The 22,551-nt window shown below is 31.9% G+C and overlaps 2 protein-coding genes across 4 annotated transcripts in view; one reads left to right on the top strand and one right to left on the bottom strand.

Annotated features, from left to right (window-relative positions):
* Positions 1-4,636: 4,636 nt before the first annotated feature.
* Positions 4,637-19,994, top strand: LOC114337223 (uncharacterized). 3 transcript variants are annotated; one of them, XM_028287634.2, is made up of 2 exons: positions 4,637-5,015; positions 18,214-19,994. In XM_028287634.2, the coding sequence occupies exons 1-2, from the start codon at positions 4,728-4,730 to the stop codon at positions 18,367-18,369; spliced, it is 444 nt and encodes a 147-aa protein (XP_028143435.1). In that variant the 5' UTR covers positions 4,637-4,727; the 3' UTR covers positions 18,370-19,994. The 3 variants fall into 3 exon arrangements, with proteins under 3 accessions (XP_028143435.1, XP_028143433.1, XP_028143432.1); XM_028287632.2 differs by lacking the exon at positions 4,637-5,015 and adding an exon at positions 10,419-11,175 and having other exon boundaries at positions 18,214-18,359; XM_028287631.2 differs by lacking the exons at positions 4,637-5,015; positions 18,214-19,994 and adding exons at positions 10,419-11,175; positions 11,234-11,690.
* A 988-nt stretch (positions 19,995-20,982) lies between these two features.
* LOC114337224 (hepatocyte growth factor-regulated tyrosine kinase substrate) overlaps positions 20,983-22,551 on the bottom strand; it is a 66,252-nt gene continuing 64,683 nt past the window's right edge. The window contains exon 12 of the mRNA XM_028287635.2: positions 20,983-21,233. Within this exon, the coding sequence (XP_028143436.1) occupies positions 21,135-21,233 (99 nt within the window). The 3' untranslated portion in view covers positions 20,983-21,134. The remainder of the gene's footprint in view (positions 21,234-22,551) is intronic.

Here is a 22,551-nt window from a genome sequence, read left to right as displayed (position 1 = left end):
GTATTTAAAAGTATATATTCAGGTTAGCAAAATAAATATTAGTTAACATGATATATACAAAATACTGCTAAAATATTTTTTATACGTAAGTTAATTGTACCAGTTTATATTGGTGTTTATTTTTGCTGTGGTGTTTATTTTTATTTATACAGGGAGTTGAACTTGTTAGGATTTTCATAGAAAATTGGATATAACTTTGTAAATACCCTGTATAACATAATAAACCTTTTTATTTTTGTGATATGGAAGTTAAGACGATTTCGAACATAAAATAAAATATAGAGTGTTCCATTTAAAAAACATAAGTTTGGTCGGCCACTATATTATAGAACGCCCTATAATATTCTAACTAATTTTAGTAATTTTGTAATATGAAGCTCAAATTGCTAAAATTTTTGTTACTAACTTTTATTGCTATCTATTACTATAGCGGATCTACTGAGCTTTATCACACTAATCAATCGCCCCGTATGTTTTATCTTATTATTTCTGCTATCCTTAAGCACAAATTTTTGTCTCTTATCTTTTTCATACTGTTTTAGAATGTTGTTAAACTCATTAAAAGAACTAAATAATTGTCCACACTCCATAGTTAATTTTAAAAAATACTAAACAAAGTAAAAATAAGGAAACTCTTTACAAATCAGTATTAAATTGTAAACATAACGCGATTAAACAAATTCTAACCACACTCTGACACTCGCGATACTTTCAGATACTTAATACCACAGCATACATGCGGCTCAAATTAGCGTGTACCAAAAACCTCAGTCATAGTACACGCTAAATAATGACGTCACTGACTTGATGACGTTTAAGCGTGTACCTAACTTTTTTATTTGCGTACACGTTAGCGTGTACCTAGACACAGCGTTAAAAATACTGCTTAGGCGCGATTGGGAAAATAGTCTTTACGGTTTTTGCTCCAATATTTAAAGAACCGCTTGGACTGACGTGAAATTTGGCATACACAATACACACAGCCAACATGTAAAAAAAAATTGTGTGCCGATGAGTGCTTTTGCCCTTGAGGTGAGTTTCAGCCCATATAAAAATTGCTGGGGGGGGGGATGTTGCACATTATATTTTGTATACTTTGGATAACCATATATAATTTAAGGCACCCGAAAAGCTAGGGGGCTGCTTCCCAGGGGTGAAAGAATTTTCGTTCAAAGTCCAGAAGTGGAAAAAATGACTAGTTTCTAAGCAACTTATTTGGTTCTCTAACGTTTTTTCACTCAGGAGTTATTTGCCGGTGAATATGTTCATTTTTCAACAAAAAAAACACGTTTTTAGAAGGTGTTTCTGAAATGAACAAAAAAATGGTGTATGTCAACTTTAGAGTATTTCTTGCAAACTTTGTCTAGCAGGTCATAGGCTACGAGGATGCCATGTAATGTTAATTTATCGTTTATAACGATAATTTCCACCTCCACTAGTTTTATCTCTTTTTGTTTCGCAGAGTATTATGTTTTCCATCTTTACGTTATTTTACTTATTACTTAGCGCGCGCTCATCACATAATAGGGCTTTTCATTCAGTCATTTGTTTCGAGCTTCTGTCATGTGTCACATAATATTAATATATCTACGTCATACGTTATTGGTATTGCCAATGCTACAAACCAAAGACGTATGACGTAGATATATTAATATTATGTGACACATGACAGAAGCTCGAAACAAATGACAATCGATGAAAAGCCCTATGCAGCAGTGGCGGCTCGTGACATCTGCTATAGGGTGTGCTGCATGAACCACGGCCAATATAAAATAATAGAAATAGAATAACATACGAAAACAAAAACAATAAAATTAGCTTTAATACTAATTAATAGTAACTAATAACGACATGCTATAAAAATCTGATTAACTTACATTTATTGCATTTTTCTAAATTGGAAATTAATACGCCGGTCCTTTTTTGTCGCAAACTTTTCGATTACTTTATCGTTAAAGTTCGGTATTGAAGCGATGAACTTTTTTTCTATCGAGAGTGTGGAAAGGGCTGTTAATCTGTCTTCGCGCATTGAATTTCTTAAAAATGTTTTGATCCGTTTTAAAGTTGAAAAACTACGTTCAGCTTCTGCTGTGGTCATTGGCGTAGTCACCAGAATTTGTATCAACTTTTTGGTTTCTGTTAATGTGTCCTCTAAATTATTAGAAATTATAAATTTTAGTAAAGGCACTGCACCTTTTAATGTTCTACACTCGATATTGGAATACAAAACTGACAGTTCTGTTCGCAAACGGTTTTTATCAAAGAAGTTATAAGCTGTACAAGTTAAATCCAATTCATTTTCAGGAAACTTATTATTATATTTTTCGAAATGTTCTGAAGATAAAAGTGTTGCGGCAACTAGATGATTTGTATATGCAAACCGTTCTTTTGCATTGTTTATAATAACATCACAAACTTCTAGACAGGCAATACAGTGATCCTGTTGGCTGTTATTTGGGCGTTTCCTTTTTTGGACACTAGGCGCCGCATTTAAATTTGAAGCTTGATGTATGATAGGGTCTATTTTATTTCGGACATTGTTAATACTTTGCTCAAAAACATGTATAGCTTTCTGTGCTTCGGTTGGGTCCATGTTCTTTTTTTGAAGATTATTGTACAAAACGTCAACATGTGGCATAATATAATGAAAAACAGTCAGCCAGAAAGTAAAATTTTGATCTTCCAGAATACGTCTAAGTCCTCTTGCTTCCTTGGAAGTAATAGCATTTGACTCTTCTTCTAGTTGCTCCATACACTCAATAATAAAGTCTCTATATTCGTAAACGACATTTACTGTACGAATATTGAAATTCCAGCGTGTAGGGATTGAACGAGGAATATTTTTTCCAACTATTTGATTTAAGACAGCTATTCTTTGAGGTGAATGACTAAAAAATCCAGGTATATCATGTAAATCTCCAAAAAATACGCGTACTTGGGAATTAATAGAACATGCTCTTGACATTATTAGATTCAATTGATGGGCGTAACAGTGCACAAAATGAGCAGTTTCATATTTTCTCTTAATTATTGTTTGCACTCCGCCATGTATCCCACTCATAACAGCTGCTCCGTCATAACTTTGTGCAATGAGCTTATTTTTGTTATTCTTTAATATTGGGTCTAAAACATTCAAAATTGTGTTAGCTAAGGTTTCAGCATCATGTTTTTCTGGAAGCAAAAAAGTCCAAAACCTTTCAACTGGAGCACCGTTTTTTACATAACGAAAAACAATGACCATTTGAAATTTCATAGAAACATCCGTTGTCTCATCAGCTATCACTGCTAAAAATGGGGCTTCATTGATTTCGTTTAAAATCTCCTCAGCGTATACTTCTAGCATGCAATCCAAAATATCATTTTGTATTGTTTTTGAGGTACCTTTGAAAATTGTCGCATTTGTAAGGTGTTCACTAAGTGTTTTATCAAGTTCAGCAGAAAAATTCACTAAACCACGAAAAATTCCAGGGTTATCTGATGTTTCAGATTCATCGTGTCCTCGTAAGGCGAGCTCAAAAGCCCCACAGAATTTTATACAGTCAATTATTTTTGACAAAACATACCTGTTTTTCGTCACCTCTTCATTGTGTTTTTGTATATTTATCCAATAAGCAGAGTCAAGTTGGGCCTGTATATTAAGTTTCCCAAATAATGCAAATCGCATTTCATTGTTCATATGAGTTTGCGTGTTTTCATGCTTCTTTATTTTTTCACTTAAATGCACTAGATCCCGCACTCCTGTCTCGCGCCACAATTTTTCCTCTTTATCTGCGCCGAATAATGCACACGGAAAACAGAAAAAAGCATTTTTTTCGGAACATCCACAAATCCACTGATTTCGTAGATACATGTCTTTATTAAATTTACGCGTATATGTTTTTCCACGGCTTTTACCGGACACTTCAATATTAAGATCAGGCATAGGACGGCCACGTTCTTTTATAATCAACTGTTGTTGATAGTGAAGTTTTTGAAATTTATTTACACCTAATTTAAATTGAAACTCCATTGTTTTAAACACGCTCGAACAAAACAAATTAAACAAAATTGTAACCTAAGAATTTCTAAACACGGCACAGATGCAACGGTTACGAATAACTGTCGTGAATTGCAGCTCGCAAACACATTTCCGAGGCCGTTAATCAGCCGATTGCCGAAGCACATCGGCTAAGATCGCCGTTTGCCTAATAAATGCATTTTACCGCTGCCAGTGTTTCGGTTGTTATCGACGCGGCTTCACTGGAGCAGCAAATACGTAAAAAGATTGCTTCACTGGAGCACCAAATACGTAAAAAAATTATACGGTTTCACTAGAGGAGTAAATACGTAAAAAAAATAATATTAATCATCGTTGTTGGTGAATTATTATTAACAGTTGATGTTTAATATGATAATATGGCAGATTTGAAATAAAACTATATTAATTATTCTTTAATAATTAAGATTTGCTATGGTTGTTTGGTAGTTCTGCAGCTCAGCAGCACATAAAGAAAAGCCGCCAATGCTATGCAGTGTGTACCGTTGAGTGACGTTACTTACTAGAAATGCCTGTGATTTGTTGTGTTCCATCTTCCACCTCTATTATATAGTGCACCACTGTTGTACAGGACAGGCTTAAAACAAATATTTTAATTAGTTCTAATATTTTAAAGTTTATATCAAATGTCAAATTGAAAGGCAAATATCAAATTTAAGTTATTATTTCATGTTAGTTGTACACAAAATTAATGGATGCCAAAGACACCGAAGAATTTAAAAATGCTATAAGAGATATAGCATCGCACGCACATCAGTTAGATAACCCCTTTGACAGGGTAAGATGCGTAGAATGGTGTAGAAAACTATCAGGATTGTCAGAAGAAGATCTCGAATGCTGCAAATTAAAGAACGAGTATGCACAGTTGCTAAGAATTCAAGTTAGACATAAATTTCTACATGGACCCTTTGTCACACCCCCACCTGACGATAAGCTAAGTTCTCTTCCAGAATGCCTCGGAAATCTTATGGCTCAACAGGTATCTAATTCTAGTATTTCGTTTTTATTAGGAATTTATTTTAATACCTATCTAGAATAAAATCATAAATGGTGCTTTTTAAGTTTTAATGAAAAACTTCTACATGACAAATTAATATTAATTAATAATTAATAATTAATTAACTACTGTCAAATACAATGACATAGTGTACATAGACAGTACTAAACCTTACAGTTTAAATATAAGTAGCATCTTCTTTTCTCAACACTCTCCCTTAAACTGTAAAGTGAGAACATTAATAAATTAAACAAAAAAATTAACTACATACACATTAAATACATGTACCATTATATAACAAATAAGTTAACAAAAAAAATTCTTTAGTCTCTGATGACCTGCATGCCAATGTCGTAAATGCATTTTTCGTGATTAACTCTAGGCAAACCCTTGGTTAATACATCGGCAGCCATTTCATCAGTTGGCTTGTACAATAGTTCAACTGTACCTTAAGCTACCACTTCTCTAATGAAATGATACCTGATATCAATATGCTTGGTGCGACCAAGGAACATTGGATTCTCTGCAATTTTAATCGCACTCTGATTATCGACAAATAAAGTGACATTCTTTTTGTAATCTTTACAAATTTCATGAAGTAAACGATTCAAATATAAGGCTTCTTTACACGCATCTGATCCTGCGATATACTCAGCTTCTGAAGATGAAAGAGCAACAGTTCTTTGCTTTCTGCTTTCCCAAGAAATTGGTCCAGAAGCCAATTTAAACACAAAACCAGTATAGGATTTTCTATCTTCAGTATCATCACCCCAAGAAGCATCAGAAAAACCTTCAAGATTAAAATAATCCGTTTTTGTAAAAGAAATTCCCAAATTAGCAGTATTTTTTACATAACGAACTAATCGCTTTAATTGATGGTTAGTTCAATCGTAAATCCGAGAAAGGTGGAATGTCAGTGTTTGTCGGGACATCGAGGGAGTACAGAGTAGGTACACGCCGCATTTTGTTTACTAAAAACGTTTAGTTTTAGTTTTCGATTAGTCTTCATTAAATAAAGTGCGTGTTATTGTGCTCGAAAATGACGGATAGTGAAAGAGATGATACAAGTCGAATAAATGAAGTAATAAAGCGGTTAAGACAACAGATCCATGAAACAGGTGACGATTGTCAATGCGAACAACACGACCGAGAACCGTTACGAAACGGTAACGCTCCTGCGCAGTAAACAAAATCCGTTTTAACAAAAATATGATCGTCATCGGATCGTCCTTCCCACTGTTCCAACAAGAATTGTGATCTTTTAGTGGCGGTTTCGTGATGATCATTTCAGTAATCGGGAAATAGGATTTTTCATTGATTGTCATTTGTTTTGAACTTTTGTCATGTGTGACATAATAATATATCTACGGCATACGTCTTTAGCTTTTATCATTGGATATACCAACAACAATATACATATTGATAGATAAATCAGTTATCAATCAGGTAACCGTTCCAACATCGGTTTCCAAATTACCGTCATGGGACGATAACTGGGCGATACAATTACGAACATGCAACAAACGGTACAAGTAGTTTCGTGACGGTTTCTGGACCGTCCAAAAGTTTATGTTGGAACAAACCTTAATCAACTTAAAGACTTAAAGTGAACATTAACTAAAGTTCACTTTAAAGTTGACATTTGTCCATATGAATTGCATTGATAAACGTACCAACTTAAAATTTAAAGTCCACTTTAACTGATTATGAAACCGAGCGTAAGAGACTTAAGTGTTTTAATTTAAAACAGTAGATCAACAAAACCGATCAAACATTATAAACAATTTTAGCCGTATGGTGCGTGATGAACAATATATTTTCTTGGCAGGCCTAATAACGTTAATGCCCGTAAAGCAAAGAAGAGCCAGAGATGAAGCTACATCAAGATTGCATGATGCAACGTATTTTTTTAGAGTTAGAATAACGACTGACGATAAAACTGCTGACGTCCCAGTTTGTTTTAAAGCGTTTCAAAGCCTTCATAGTTCAGGGCCCATCTGTTTTGAGATGGACGTTGAGAGGTGACTCAAATTTTTTTGCAAAAATTGCTTGAAAATAACTCATATAATAATATTTGAGTTATCCTCCCACTTAAAATGGTCCGGAACATTGTTTAAATAATCAAAATGTCAAAATATGAAGGAAAAATTCGATTTTTTTATTGGTTTTTTTATTATAACTTTAAAACTGTTCATTTCTGAGAAAAGTTGTACTGACATGAAAGTTGCATAATTAAATTTCCTACAACATAAAATTGGTTAAAAATTTAAAAAATAGTTACCCTTGTTGCAAAATAGCAATAATTGCTAAAAAAAACCATACAAAAATAAGTATTCGCATTTTACTTTTTTCAACCATTTATGCTACATTTAGGACCTTCATATTTTACCCAGAAAAACTTTATGATATAGTAAAACAACACTGTAAATTTAATTAAGATCAGTTTAATGGATTTTGCAAAATAAATTTTGCAATCCAGCTTTCGCAAAAAAAATCATTTTTTTTAATGTTCCAGGACTGAAAATAAAGCAGGTATCAAGTTGAATTTTTTTTGCTTATAGAAGTGTACTGTACGTTTCATTCGCTATTTGCAAAATTAAAATCGATTAATTACCACGGCGTCAGGAAATTTTTTAAATAAACATTAATTTTTGGTGCTACGCGCAGGACAGCGGTGTTCGATTCACACAAGTTGATTTCCACCAAAATTTCTTCCAATCTTTATCTAATATATTATTTTCTTACTCTATATTTTGTTTCTCTAAACAATTGCATATGTTTAAAAATAATAAACTTTTATTCTCTAAGTTAAAATATATGAACAAAGAAAGTTTTTGCATAAAAAGTGCTATTTCGAAGGATAGAGTATGTGTTTTCATTTTGCAATAAACAAATTTATTTATTTATATCGAAATGTAATAAAAATTAAAATGTATCAATCATTATCAAAGGTCATCGGAATGCCCAATCAGAGCAAACTATCCGCTGTCCTGCGCGTAGCACCAATAATTAATGTTTATTTAAAAATATTCCTGACGCCGTGGTAGTTAACCGATTTTAATTTTGCAAATTGCAAATAAAAGGTATAGTACACTTATATAGGCAAAAAAAATTTCAACTTGCTATCTGCTTTATTTTCAGTCCTGTAGCATTTTTAAAAAATGAATTTTTTTGCGAAAGCTGGATTGCAAAATTTATTTTGAAAAATCTGTTGAACCGATCCTAATGAAATTTTCAGTATTGTTTTACTGTATCATAAAGTTTTTCTGGGTGAAATATGAAGGTTCTATTTGTAGCATAAATGGTTGAAAAACGTAAAATGCGAATACTTGTTTTGTATGTTTTTTTCGCAATTATTGCTATTTTGCAACAATGGTGACTATTTTTTAAAAATTTTAACCAATTCTATATTATAGGAAATTTAATTACTCAACTTTTATGTCAGTACAACTTTTCACGGAAATGAATACTTTTAAAGTTATAATCAAAAAACGAAGAAAAAAATCGAATTGTCTTTCATTTTTTGACATTTTGATTATTTAAACAATGTTCCGGACCTTTTTGAGAGGGAGGATAACTCAAATATTATTATTTGAAAAATGAATAACCATTTTCAATTTCGTTGCAAAACGAAAATACAGCCGAACCATATTCCAGTCCAATCAGAGAGTGCCGCAAGCACCTCTACCGGTTTCGAAACTTATTAGTCTCTCATCAGGAGGCACATATGCTGCTCTCCCTGATCCAACCAAAACAAACCCCAGCGTGCAGTCCCGAATTGCAACGAACGAAATGGCATAGATGCCCTAGCGGCAACTGCTAGCAAAAGACTAAGTTTTCACTCTAATGGCATATAACATATCCCACCAGAATGAAAACAATGGGAACCTTCTCTGGTTACACCTCCGAGGCTTCTACAATTTGCAAGCCATACGGATGCTGAGACTAAGGAAGATGAGGGAATTCTACAATTTACAATTCACGTCACATCTGCTCAGCGCGGTAAAGTTCCAACGAGACTGGTTCCCTTCATACTCCACACAGAGTAAATGTAAATCAAAAATGAATAACCATTTTCATTTTCGTATTATTATTTGAGTTATTTTCAAGCAATTTCTGCAAAAAAATTTGAGTCACCTCTCAACGTCCAAATGTACTAATATTTTTACAGATGCGCCCTGGTCTATCATGGAATTGGTCGGAAGAGGCTTGAAAATATTCAACAAAGTTTAAAAGCTACTGGTAGTGCACCAATTGACAAGAAATGCGGAAAAAATCCAAAAAAACACGCATTACCAAAACAACAGCTAGATGAAATTATTGAACACATAAAGCATTTTAAAGGAAGAGAAAGCCATTTATAGTAAAAATAAAACTAAGAAAATGTACCTTCCGGATGACTTAAATATTAAGAAAATGTACACTATGTACCGTGACCCGTCAAAATAGCCCGGTCAAAACAGCCCCGTCAAAAAAGCCCCGTCAAAATAGCCCGAACACAAAATAGCCTCGACAAAATAGCCCGCAAACAAAATAGCCCCGACAAAATAGATCGCACACAAAAGAGCCCCGGTCAAAACAGCCCCAGTCAAAACAGCCCCAGCTAAAATAGCCCCGGCTAAAACAGCCTCTTATAAACAATTACATAATTATTTATACAAGGTGTTCAAAAACTTTTTTTTAATTTAAATTATTTGACAAAATGGAAGAATGTATTTAATTTATTCAATTTAAAATGCATTTTACTGTTGCCCGAAAACAGAAAAAAATGTTTATATCATAAATAAACATTGATTTTCGCTTAACTTAAATGTTCAAACTTCCAAGAGGCAGGGAAGACAGGACTCGAGTTCTCTGAAAAGACCATTCTTATTTAATGTGATTAAGATAAACATCTGAATAGAGGATAATTACCATTTCCGAAAAAATGTATTTTTAAGGAATTATTTCATGATGAATTCTCAAGGGAGCTTTTTTGTCGGGGCTATTTTGTCGGCGGGCTATTATTCCGCGGCTATTTTGTCGGAGCTATTTTGTGTGCGGGATATTATGTCGGGGCTATTTGGTCGGAGCTTTTTTGACGGGGCTATTTTGACGGGGTACCCTATGTACAAATCCGATAAGGGCGCTCCTGGTGTCTTACGAAACATATCGAAAAATCTTTAATAAGCATTTAACATTAGTTTCGGCTATCCGCGGAGTGATACGTGTAGTGCTTGCGATCATTTCATGGCTGACCTTAAGGTCCTTCACAATAAACTGAATGAAACAAATGATGCCTCTCAAAAACAAAAGATAGAAGTTGAGATAAAACGAATAACTTTGGCAAATAGCCTACACAAATCCAAAGCGGAAGCATTTTATGAAAGAAAGAGAAAGGTAAGGAAAGCAGCAATGCAGATTGTTAACTGTGAAGCAGTCGCTATGGATTTTGAAAAAAAATTATCCACTCCAAATATTCCGACCAACGACGTCTACTATAAGAGACAACTGACGCTTCACTCCTTTAACATTCATGCATTGTCAACAGGAAATACTACATTTTATTGTTTTCCAGAAACCATAGGAGGCAAAGGTTCAAACGAAGTAGTGTCATTTCTGCACCATTTTATCTTTGTTCAGCTTGATCTGTCAGTTCGTCACCTCCACATATTCTGTGATTCATGTGACGGCCAAAATAAAAACTTCACTGTTTTCCGTTATCTTCACTATGTAGTTAATACTGCAAAAAGGTTGGACTCAATCAAAGTAACTTTCCCAATACGAGGTCATTCTTACGTGGAGTGCGATCGAGATATGAGTGTGATAAACCAAAAAATTATGGCTGAACTTCCTGAGGATTGGTACACGGAAATTAGATCATGCCGAGTAAAACCAAATCCGTTCGATGTCGTAGAGGTCGATCAATCACTTATAAGAAACTGGTTACTATTCTTGGACCAAATTTACGTAACTAAACCAACATATAAATCAAGACCAATCGGAGAACTCGAAATATTGAAAGATCATCCACGCCTTTTGAAACACCGAGATTCCTATAATGGACAATGGGAGACGTCAATTATACGCAAACCATTTACAAATTCCGATGAGGTGCAACTACCCGAGAGGCAATTTATTTTGCCAGTAAAATTATATACAGGTGAGTTTGTTTTAAAAATTACCTTCCTTTTCTCTTTTTTCATATAGATGTTTTTTAGAGCTAAAGAAAATTTCTAAGGAAAAATTCAACCATCTGGTCCATTTGAGTCAGTTTTGCACATCTGAAAGAGCTACTATAAATTCAGAATCAAGATGCAGTAGAAATAAACAAACCAGGGCACGTTAAATGTTACAAGGAGCACTCCCAAATCATAATTTACAATGTATAAACTTTGTAAATCATAATTTGGGATTAACAATGTACATACATTGTAAATTATGATTTGGGAGTGCTCCTAGTAATATTTAACCTATCTTGGTTTGTTTATTTCTACTGCATCTTGATTGTGAATTTAGAGTAGATTGTTTTATAGAGGCTTGCTTTACAAAAACGTAGACAAAGTGAGGAGAAAATAATAAAAGCTAGACAAATGAAGAACAGAAAAAAATAGTCATACATTTCGCTTTTTCCCCGTGTTTGTAGTGACTTGTGTTTACATAAAGCAATGTTTCTAAGTTTTGCGTTTTTATTTTAAATTCAGTTGATTAAATAATACGTTACAAAATAACTATTAAGACTACTTAAATAAAGAAGTACGCAAAATATTTAATTGTATGATGATAGTTAGGGTTTGAAAGTTAAAAATTCAATTTTCTCGAATTAACATCTTTGTGACATTTTGCCTTTCTTCCGTGTGGTCTTCAAATGGTATATTTTTTGCGTTTTGACGGCCTTAAAAAATACTGATTATTTTTCATGTTTTATTTCCTATAAATACCTAAATGCCATAATTTCAGAGTTATTGCTACATGTGTTAAAAAAATGAACAAATTATAAAATTCAATTTTTTCGGCCCGGGTAGACATTATTTTAGGTTCTTTGGATCATTGGGAACAAAAATTTTTTCTATAATGGTAATCGTTTCCGACTTATCTATAAACAATTTAAAACTGAAAAAAATCGAAATATGACGATTTTCTAGGTTCATCAACACAAGTAAAAAATATTATTTTTGAAACTACGAACTAGCTAAATTCAAGTTCAAACCTTATTTTATCAGTTACCGATAAGTAATTTGAGCGTATTTCATTTTAAAACACTGTCTTTTAGTTGTTAATGCAGCCCGATCGCCTAGGACAGCTGTCCTCTCATATGCGCTTCATTAACAAATAAAAAAATAACAATGTTTTAGAATAAAACGTGCCAAACATTCTTATAGGGAGCTGATAGAAGAAGGTTTAAGATTAAATTTAGGAACTTTGTAATTTAAAAAATTATTTTTTTTAATTGTGTTTTTGAACCTCTAAAATTGCCATTTTGTGATATTTTTCAGCTTTATATTGTTTATAACTCAAAAACGATTCACTTAAGAGAAAATTACAAAAGTCCTTTATTGTTCCCAATGATTCAAAGAACTTAAAATAATGTCAATCCGGGCCGAAAAAATTAATTTTTATAATTTGTTTACTATTTTTTTAAACGTAGCAATAACTCCGAAATTATGGCATTTAGGTATAGGGAATATAACACGAAAAATAATCAGTATTTCTTAAGGATTTCAAAACGCAAAAAACATTCAGGGTGTTCCATTTGAAATAAGAAAGTTCGTTAGATTTCCAGAAAAACGGAAGATTTGACAACAATGTAATTTCAACTATAATATCAGCCGCATTAGAAGACCCTTACCCACCAAAATCTATAAAAATCGTTCTAGCGGTTTCCGAGAAATTACCGTGTTCCCATACTTTTTCGCTACCCTGTACTGTATATTGCTAAGTCTTGCTTCTTGTTTACAATAGCCGAAGATCAGTTCGGCTTTTTAAATAATAAATGTACCACTGATGCCATGTTTTCTGTACTGCATGACGTTTACCAAGCACTGAACAATAATCTTCACACTGCCACCGTTTTTTGTGACTACGTCAAAGCTTTTGATTGTGTAGATCACGACATTTTGATAAAAAAACTAAATTTTTACGGAAATACGGAGGTATTTCTTTGAATTGATTCCAATCTTACTTGGATGATAGGAAACAACTGGTTAGAGCAAATGATACAGACTCTAGTCTCAAAAACATTATATATGTGGGGTACCTATCAAGGTTCGGTATTGGGTCCTCTACTTTTCCTTATCTTTATTAATGACATCACTAGTTTAAAAATCGCTGGAAAAATCTTTCTTTTTGCTGATGATACCAGTATCACTTGGAGCAACTCAAATATTGCAACTCTTCATGCTACTATAACTTCTGATCTACCTACAATAAAAACCTGGTCTGACTCTAATTTGCTCTCGTTTAACGTAGATAAAACAGTAGCATTATCTTATAAAGGAACTCTTAAACCCTTACCTCTTAATAACATCCAGATCACTACCGTTGATTCTGTAAAATTTCTTGGTATTTTTTTAGACAGCAACCTTAAATGGTCCCTTCATATCGATTTGTTAAGGAAGAAATTATCTTCAGCTTGCTATGCTATAAGATCTGTTTCGAAGGAACTCAATTTAGCATCTTCCAAAATGACATATTTTTCTTTGTTCGAGTCGCATCTTCGATATGGTTTTCCTTATTGGAGTTCTGGTGCAGCTGCCCAATCCGATGTTATTTTTAAATTGAGGGGCCCAGATGCTAAGGGGTACAAGTGAAAATGGTTCAATTGAGAAAAACGAAGTCAAAGTTAAATTTACATAGTAAATTCTACAGCAAATTAATCACTTATAAACTAATTTAGAATTAATTTTATACCTTTTATTTATCTAATTGTAAAAGCTTTTGTAAAGTTTGTATTTATTTTCATTCAAAATATTTGAAATTTGGAAAAAAACGTTCGCATTTGTACCCATATGCTTCAAATTTTGCACTTGTTTCTCTTTGCCACTTAAGTACCGTACGAATTTCTTAAATTCTTTAAAATAAAAGAAAAATTACGTAAAAATTAAACATTTTTATTTATGAAAACTTACTTGGTACATTTTGTGTTATTATTTCACTTATTTTGAATACTTTTTTAAGGGCTTGATTTGCAAAGATACTAAACAAATCACGAAAAATAATATCCAACACCTTACAGGTAAAGGGACACAAATGAAGTTATACCTGTTTGCCGCAAACTGTTTTTAAATATTTCGTAAGTAGTCAAACTAGAACCTGCGATATGTTGCCACCAGTGGTTAACTTCATCAGTATCTCTTTTCCACTAAATTTTAATACTATCTAGTATTATTTTGTGCACTTAACTCAGTTTACAATATTTTGTCACTATTGTACCCCTTAGCATCTAATCCCCTCAATTACAAAAAAGAAAAATACGATATATGTTTGGCCTCAGAAGAATAACACATTGCAGAAGCTACTTCAGAGATCACAGGATTTTAACTCTTCCTCCTTTATATATTTTAGAAACTGTTTGCTTAATTCGTAAACATCTACACGTCTTTCCAGTAAGACCGAATCATGACTATTTCATGAGAAGTTCTACCTTTGACGTCTATTTACCGACCCCAACCTCTTAGCCCGATCAAGGAACACAAAACTTTATAAAAACCTCAAAAAAATTAAAGGAAGGATAAAAATTTGGATATAGGTAGTTGAAATTGTCTATTATTATATAAGAAAAAGTTTACAATTCTAAACCGTCTCCATTTGACAAAAATAGGGAAATAAGGGTTGGTTTTTCATTAAAAGTGCTGTATTTTAAAAATAATGAAATAATAAAAAAAATGTGACAGTGAAAATTAAAATAGTCATCAGAGTGATTTAACCTTAAAGGTTGATCTTAAAATTTTTTTTAGATCTCGATTATTTTATGAGATATAGCCTATTTTTAACAAGGGTTGAAAACCAAAAATTTTTAAAACGGTCTTATTCGGTTAGTTTTGTATCAATTAATCTGAAAATTGGTGAACACACTCTTTACAGATCTATTAAGGGTTTGAGGTTAAGATTTTCCAAAAATTTTCAAAAAAAATTTACGGTCAATGGAAAAATCGGAAATTTTTTTTTGAATTTTTGAAAAAAGAACTGAAAACTTTGGTTTTTCTTGTAAGTATGTACTTACCTGAACTAAAACATGCGCGTGAACGTATCCTATATTATTTTCTTTTTGAATTAAGTTAATAATTTGAAAAACTACAATTTCAAAGTACATACTTGTATTTTTAAGTTAATTATTTCAATATAAACATATAAAATGAAAATATATCAAAATTTCTCAATTTATCAAAATATTTCTTTTACTAAATATTTATTAGGTTTTCTAAAGTTCATTTAAAAATTAAATTAACTTAATTAAAAATAAATGTACTCTATTACGAGGCTACATCAGCGCGTCATCAATATTTTTTTTTCGATAGTTCTCCGAACTTTCAACAGTGCGGCAACAGTGTGTCGGCAGTACTACAGTGTCAGTGACACTATACACTATTCACTATACTATCAGAAACAAAGGCACAGTAATGTGATAACAATAATTATTATACTCATAGGCGCGCTAAATGTTGCCATGTCAGTCAAGTTCGATTTCTTGTTATAGATAATCGTTTTTTAGTAATTCCACTGTGACACAAAATCTAGACATGGGATAAAAAAGTTTATTCGAAGAAACTGTATTTTTTTGTTCTTCTTAAAGCGGCACAGACTCGGTTTTGATATTTAATTTAATTTTAGAGTAATTTCTACATACTAACATGTTTCTTAAATTGGGCTCTGTACCACAATTCTTTACTATTAATATTGCGAATACCTATGTGTACCAGATATCTCGACAGAATATTCAAAATTAAAGTTGCAATCTTAGAAAACGTTTTTCGCGCTTTCTGCGTTTAAGCATTACAAACTTACACTTTGTAATGTTTCAATTCCACGTTTGACAATTACAATTTTTTTGTTATCACATTCTAAATGTTTTTCACAAATAAAACAAGAATTACTATTTTTTGTTTCACTGTTCGCACCAATTTACACAATTATTTTATAACAAACAGATCACTTTTATTGATAAGTTATAAATTCAAAAACTTTGATAGCCGAAAACGATAACAATACATCGCAGCGTGAACATTGCTCCAATTTTTTAGGTTATGTTCGTCTACTGTGTTTAGGAAGCGCGCCGTTTTCTCTTTTAAGCAACTTTTTCACCTGTGTTTACGTGCCCCATATATTTTTACCTTTGCAATAGACGTCTTGTATATATATGTAGTATGTTATTCAAGCCTTTTTTAATATGGTCCCATATTTTCATTAAAAAAAAGGCTTTCAGAAAAGAATTGCATCGATTTTATTAAAACATGACATTTTTTTGTAGTTGTTTATAATAAGTGAGCCTTATTTAAAAAGTGTTCTATGCATAAGAAAAATAGGTAACGCTTTCGAAAGAGTACATTTTCAAGTACCTACAAGCATATTTTTAAAGTTTTTTATGAATTTTCAACAAAGATATTATTGATTGAAATCTTGAAAATTGACTTAAAATAAAAATCAAAAAAATACCCATTTTTTATCGCCACACAAATTTTTATCCTTTAAAGTAACGTTGTGCAATTTTAAATCTAAATATTAATTAGCCATCTTAAAACGTAAATCTAAAAGGAATTTTAATTTAAATGATTATGTAAATTTTTGTGACAAAAAATATTTGTTGCTCTCAAAACTTGTATTAGTATATTTTTAAACACATTTTTCTAAATTAAATAATTCGTAATTTACAATGAAAATATGTTCACTTTAAAATTGATAGTTTCTAAAGGCATTGCGTTTTTTTCGTACATTTTAATGTTTGATAAATGCCCCAAATAATCGATTTAAAAGTTAGTTAATTTTAAAATTTGACATTTTTGTTGCGCGCGCAATCCAAATAAGCGCCCCTGTTAAGTACTTTAAAATGGGCTATAGGTTTGAAACGAATCAAGATGCAAACAATGTTTTTAGTCAAAATGTTAGGCTTAAAGTACCTTGATGATTTTTAAATAAAATTTTTTTTATTATTGCCTTATTTTCCGAAATACAGCACTTTTAATGAAAAAACAACCCTTATTTCCCTATTTTTGTAAAATGGAGGGGGTGTAGAATTGTAAACTTTTTTTTATAAAATAATAGACAATTTCAACTACCTGTTCCCAAATTTTCATCCTTGCTTTATTTTTTTTGAGGTTAGATTGTTCTTTGATCGGGCTATCTGAGTTAGTAAAGAAATCAATATTATATTCCGCAAAAAAACTGTACAACCATCTCCCTCTACAACTTAAATCTGCAACATCTTTCCCCAAATTCCGTAAAATGACAAAAGCCTACCTATCTGAAAGACCATATTATTCAGTAGAAGAATTTCTTAATCAATAACTAAGAAATTACTGTAAGTACCCTTTGTACGAGTAGTATATTTATTTTTATCTATATTTGGGTGTCATATGCAGCAGTCTAACTTTTAAACTTATTATTTACTAGGTAGACTATGGTCTATTTTATGGATAGTCTGGATACAGTCGAACCCGCTTATTGGAATAGCCTTCGTGCTAAGCAAAAGTATTCCTATAACCAGGTTATTCTAATAACCGATCATTTGTGGCTAGTAGAAACATTTTGGGACCTCAAATTTCTATTCCTTAAAGCGGGATATTCCTATAACCGGTATTCTAATAAGCGGGTTCCACTGCAGTATGGATGGACTATGCAATTTGCAATTTATTTAGATTTTTATATTTGGCAATTGATTGTTTATGTTTACTTCATTTTTATGTTTTTGTGTTATATTGACGATTTATGTAATTTTAGTAAATAATTGTATTGTTATTGTTTTGTTTTCGTGTCTTTTCATAAGCTTTGTCAATAAAATTGTACAATTTTTCATGACAATAAAGCATATTTCTAAATTCTAAAATTCAATATATCTTTCTGTGGTTGTAATGGTCTCACCTGTAATATAAAATATAAACCTAATAGAAGTAATAGAAATAAATTACCAACACCAACACAGATTTTCACCAGAATTTTTAATATTTTGAATATCTTTTAAAAACCATTAAACTTTTTCGATTTGTAGATTCCATACCTTCCTAGAGTCGGACCGATATCTCCAATAATTCACCATAGATCACCTGACGGTCGAGCATACATATCAACGAAACAAATTCCTGGCGGAGGAGTATTTTGCTATATGGCTGTGAGTCCCGATGGTTTGAAGTGCACACTTAAATAATCATTTTGAAATATTGCAGTGTATACAGGGTGTTTGGTAAAGAATGGACCATAGCTTAACCGTAGATTCCTGAACTTAAAATAGGTCGATTTAAGCCAACTTACCTTAGTACGAAAGTTGATGATAACCGAAATACAGGGTGTCAAAGTTAAACTTTTATTTTATTCATTCTTGAATATTTCCTGACAGGCATGGGATAACAACACGAAATTTGGTAAGCGGGGGTTTTTTGGGATGAGAAATCTAAATTCGCTACCAAAAATGATGTATTACCCAGTGGGCGCCATATACGTCTTTCAGCGGTCATTAATTACGTTCAATTTTTTTTATCCCCCACTCTACATACTTTTTGAATCAAAATTTATATTCTCTTAATATTTTTACTTAAAAAAGGTATACTACATTCATCTCGCTAAACTTAACAGTTTTCGAGATAAACGCATTTCAAATCTGCGATACGACTTAATTTTTTGCATATCATTGTAGTTAGACCCGAAAAATAAACTTAAAACCATAATCATTAGAGAGATTTTGCACCTTTTATTTTGCAATTCCGTTATGGTTATCGTTATACTACGTCTGCGCAGTAGCGAATATATGATTCGTTATCTATCGTTATTAAACATAAGGGATTCCGTAATTTACGGAGGTTTAAAGTAGTGCTTATCGTTATAGTAATGTTTAAATTGCTTTGTTGCCAGAATGTAAAAAAATCAGTAAAATTACATTTACGTAGATTCTAATTTTGATTACCTATAAATTAAAATATCAAAAACTATTCAAGTATATGCTTAAAATTACAATAAATAACGTTGCGAAGTGAGGTTATGTTTAAATAACGATAACGATGCGACGACAGAAAAACCTACTTGACAGGCCGCAAAACTCTGCTTTTTAACGTTACCATAATCGTTATGCTTAATAAAGTTAACCATAGCGGAGCCACAATCAGCGGTTAATTTAAGAGGTGCAAAATCTCTCCAATGTTTCAGTTCTCATATTTATGTCATTGCATCGCAAATTTCATTTGAAGAAATTTGCGATACATTTTTGTAAATTTTTATGTTTTTAAGGTGTTTTTTAGGTGTAACTACAATGATAAGTATTATGCAAAAATTTATGGTGCCTCGCAGATTTAAAATGCGTTTATCTCAAAAACGGTTGAGTTTAGCAAAATGAATGTAGTATACCTTTTTTAAGTAAAAATATTAAGAGAATAGAAATTTTGATTCAATAAGTATGTAGGGTGGTTAATAAAAAAATTGAATATAATAAATGAGCCCTGAAAGGCGTATGTGGCGCCCTCTGGTTAATACATCATGTTTGGTGACGAATTTAAATTTCTCGTCCCAAAAAACCCGCGCTTACCAAATTTCGTGTTATTATCCCATGCGTGTTAGGAAATATTTAAGAATAAATAAAATAAAAGTTTAACTTTGACACCCTGTATTTCGGTTATTATCAACTTTCGTATTAAGGTAAGTTAGCTTAAATAGACCTATTTTAACCTCAGAAATCTGAGGTTAAGCTATGGCCCATTTTTTACCAAACACCCTGTATATTGACGAAGTTCATATATTTTAGTGAATTTTTAGTTGGAGACCATTAAATAAATTGTGAAAGTCGATGTCTTTTCATTTGCGACATATGATTAGTGACTCGTTCAGTCCTTTCGCCCTTTTAGGTACAGCCTTTTCAAAAATAAGCACCCCAGCAAACAGACCGACGTGCTAATTACGTGAATTTTGGGTACATTTGTCACCAATATACGTAAATTGCTCGTGAATTTCGCGTGATTTGGTTGGAATTTCACATTGAAAATACGTCTTTAAATTAGGTGAATAACTAGTCTTCAATAGACGTGTTATTTACCTTAAATAGCAATAAAATGTTTCGGGAAATTCACGTTGCAAATACGTGTTTATTAACGTATCTTTTAGGGAATGTATATATTAGTATTCACGTGAAAGATACGTCCTCGGTTCACGTAAATATTTCGACCTTAATTAACTTATGAATCACGTAATTATTATTGTTAACACTCTGTTTCTTTCGTACTATATATAGGAAATAATGTTATCTCAGTGGTATGATAAGACATCGCCAACTCACTTATCGCATGCCATCAGTTAAAACACATATTTGAGACTACAACATAATATCCATGCATACACACCTTTGTACCTTTCCGGTTCTTACAGGATGTCTCAAACTTTTGTTTCGGTTAAAACACATTGTTTATAAAGATCTCAGGGATATTCAAAAGCCAAAATGTTCACAAAACATGAGACTACAATATGATTTCGATGTATACTCACATTTGTACCTCGTTCTCCCTACAGGGTGTTTCAATCTTAACATAAGAAAAACACTTCTTTTCTTTCAGTATAAGTACAAAAAAGGAAGTTTGAGTAAACCTTTGCACAACTGTCTAAATACTAAAGAAAAATCCAAAATAATAAAAAAATAAGAGAATCCGTTAATCTGTTCACGACAAAATCAACGATGAAAATGACCATAATTTTCTATATCCCTAACTTATGCCTCGCAGTATATTATTTTACCTTACTATTTGGTAATACTCATAGTTTCTATTCAATAACACAATCGAAATAAAATGAATGTCTTTATTATAGAATTAGGTATATATCTTTTGGACAAATAAAAATTTTAATAAAAATCCTTTTTTTTTTGACTAATAACATGGTTATAATAGTAATTAAGGAGTATAGGAGAAAGTTATCACAAAAATGCTAATAAACTATCTAGTCGAAACTAATTAACTCGGCCGTTTGTGCTTCGCCATTTGATTGTACTTGGGGACTGGCTGGCGGAGCTCCGGGTTGCTGAAATTGTGGCGCCACCTACAAGAAAACAATGTATAAAAATTATTGACATTATGTTTTAAAACCTGTTTTGATAATAACATCAAATAGTTCGGGAATATATTATTCGCGAACTCAATGTTGAGTGCAGTTGCATGAAAATGGTCGATGTAATTGGGATAACGTATTTTAATATAATTAATATTGTTATTGACTCAATTAATTAGTATAAATAAATCATTCATTAAATAAACACACCTACACACAGTCAAGCATTCAAACGACGTTGATACATAGGTTAACGAATGATTTTTTTACATTTTCATCTCAAATCCTCTAGTTCCAAATAAGCGGAAGCACCCTCGCTTGAGTTCGTGAATAGATACTGAGGACAAACTGGACAAACAAAAATAAAATGAAAGACGAAAGGAAATTATGGCGACCCAATCGGCAAATGTAAAAAGAGACAAAATTATAGACCTACATATAGGTAGGTACGTAATATTGGAATTCTTTTTATAACACGGATAACATGTATGGTTAAGAATAAAAATTACGTACAGGAGCAGAGGGATGTACAAGGGACAACTTTTACATATATAAGTTTTCTTCTTCTACTTTTATAGGCAAGTTTAAATTAAAGCAAGTAAAAATTAAAGGAATAACGTAGAAAACCATGCCCCGGAATCTTATATGGAAAAATTGGGGAATTTGCCCCACCACTTCCACACCGCTCAGCTAAATAAAGAGAAAGGGCAGCCTTTCTCGCTCACGAAGACTTTAACCAATAATTTATGTTAAAACACCACACTCATACCTGAATGTCACAAATAAAATAATCAAACGAGGCTTAACTCGACAATGTCAATTCTGTCAAAAGTCATGACAGTTAGAGTTAGTGCAAATACAAATAATTTTCTATTAGTTTACAGTTTTTAGTGTATTATCTGTAACGATTTATTCTTAGTAATTTCAATTTCAGTTGGTTCCTTATCCTTCGTTTATAAAGTGTAGTTTTGTTTTAGTTGCGAAAGAACTTTGGTGTTGTGTTAATAAAAAAAATAAACATGGTTTATTATTGTTGTGTACAAATCATAGAAAAGTTAGAAAAATGCATAGGTAAATAGTAATTAGTTTATAACTGTTTTATCTGAAACAACAAATAAATACACGTACCTATATTTAGAAAAAACTTTTTTTATATCCCTTTTCCTTACTAAATTTGACAGCAAAAATAACATATTTTGCAACTTGAGAATTCCGAATAATTTATAAGTATTACTTAGATATTATTTAAATAAAATACTTTAACAAGCTTAGTAAGTTTTAGTATTTTATTTTAATAATATAGGTGAGA

Source organism: Diabrotica virgifera, chromosome 1 (assembly GCF_917563875.1).
Source record: "Diabrotica virgifera virgifera chromosome 1, PGI_DIABVI_V3a".
NCBI lineage: Eukaryota > Metazoa > Arthropoda > Insecta > Coleoptera > Chrysomelidae > Diabrotica > Diabrotica virgifera.
This window is presented reverse-complemented; position numbering and strand designations above follow the sequence as displayed.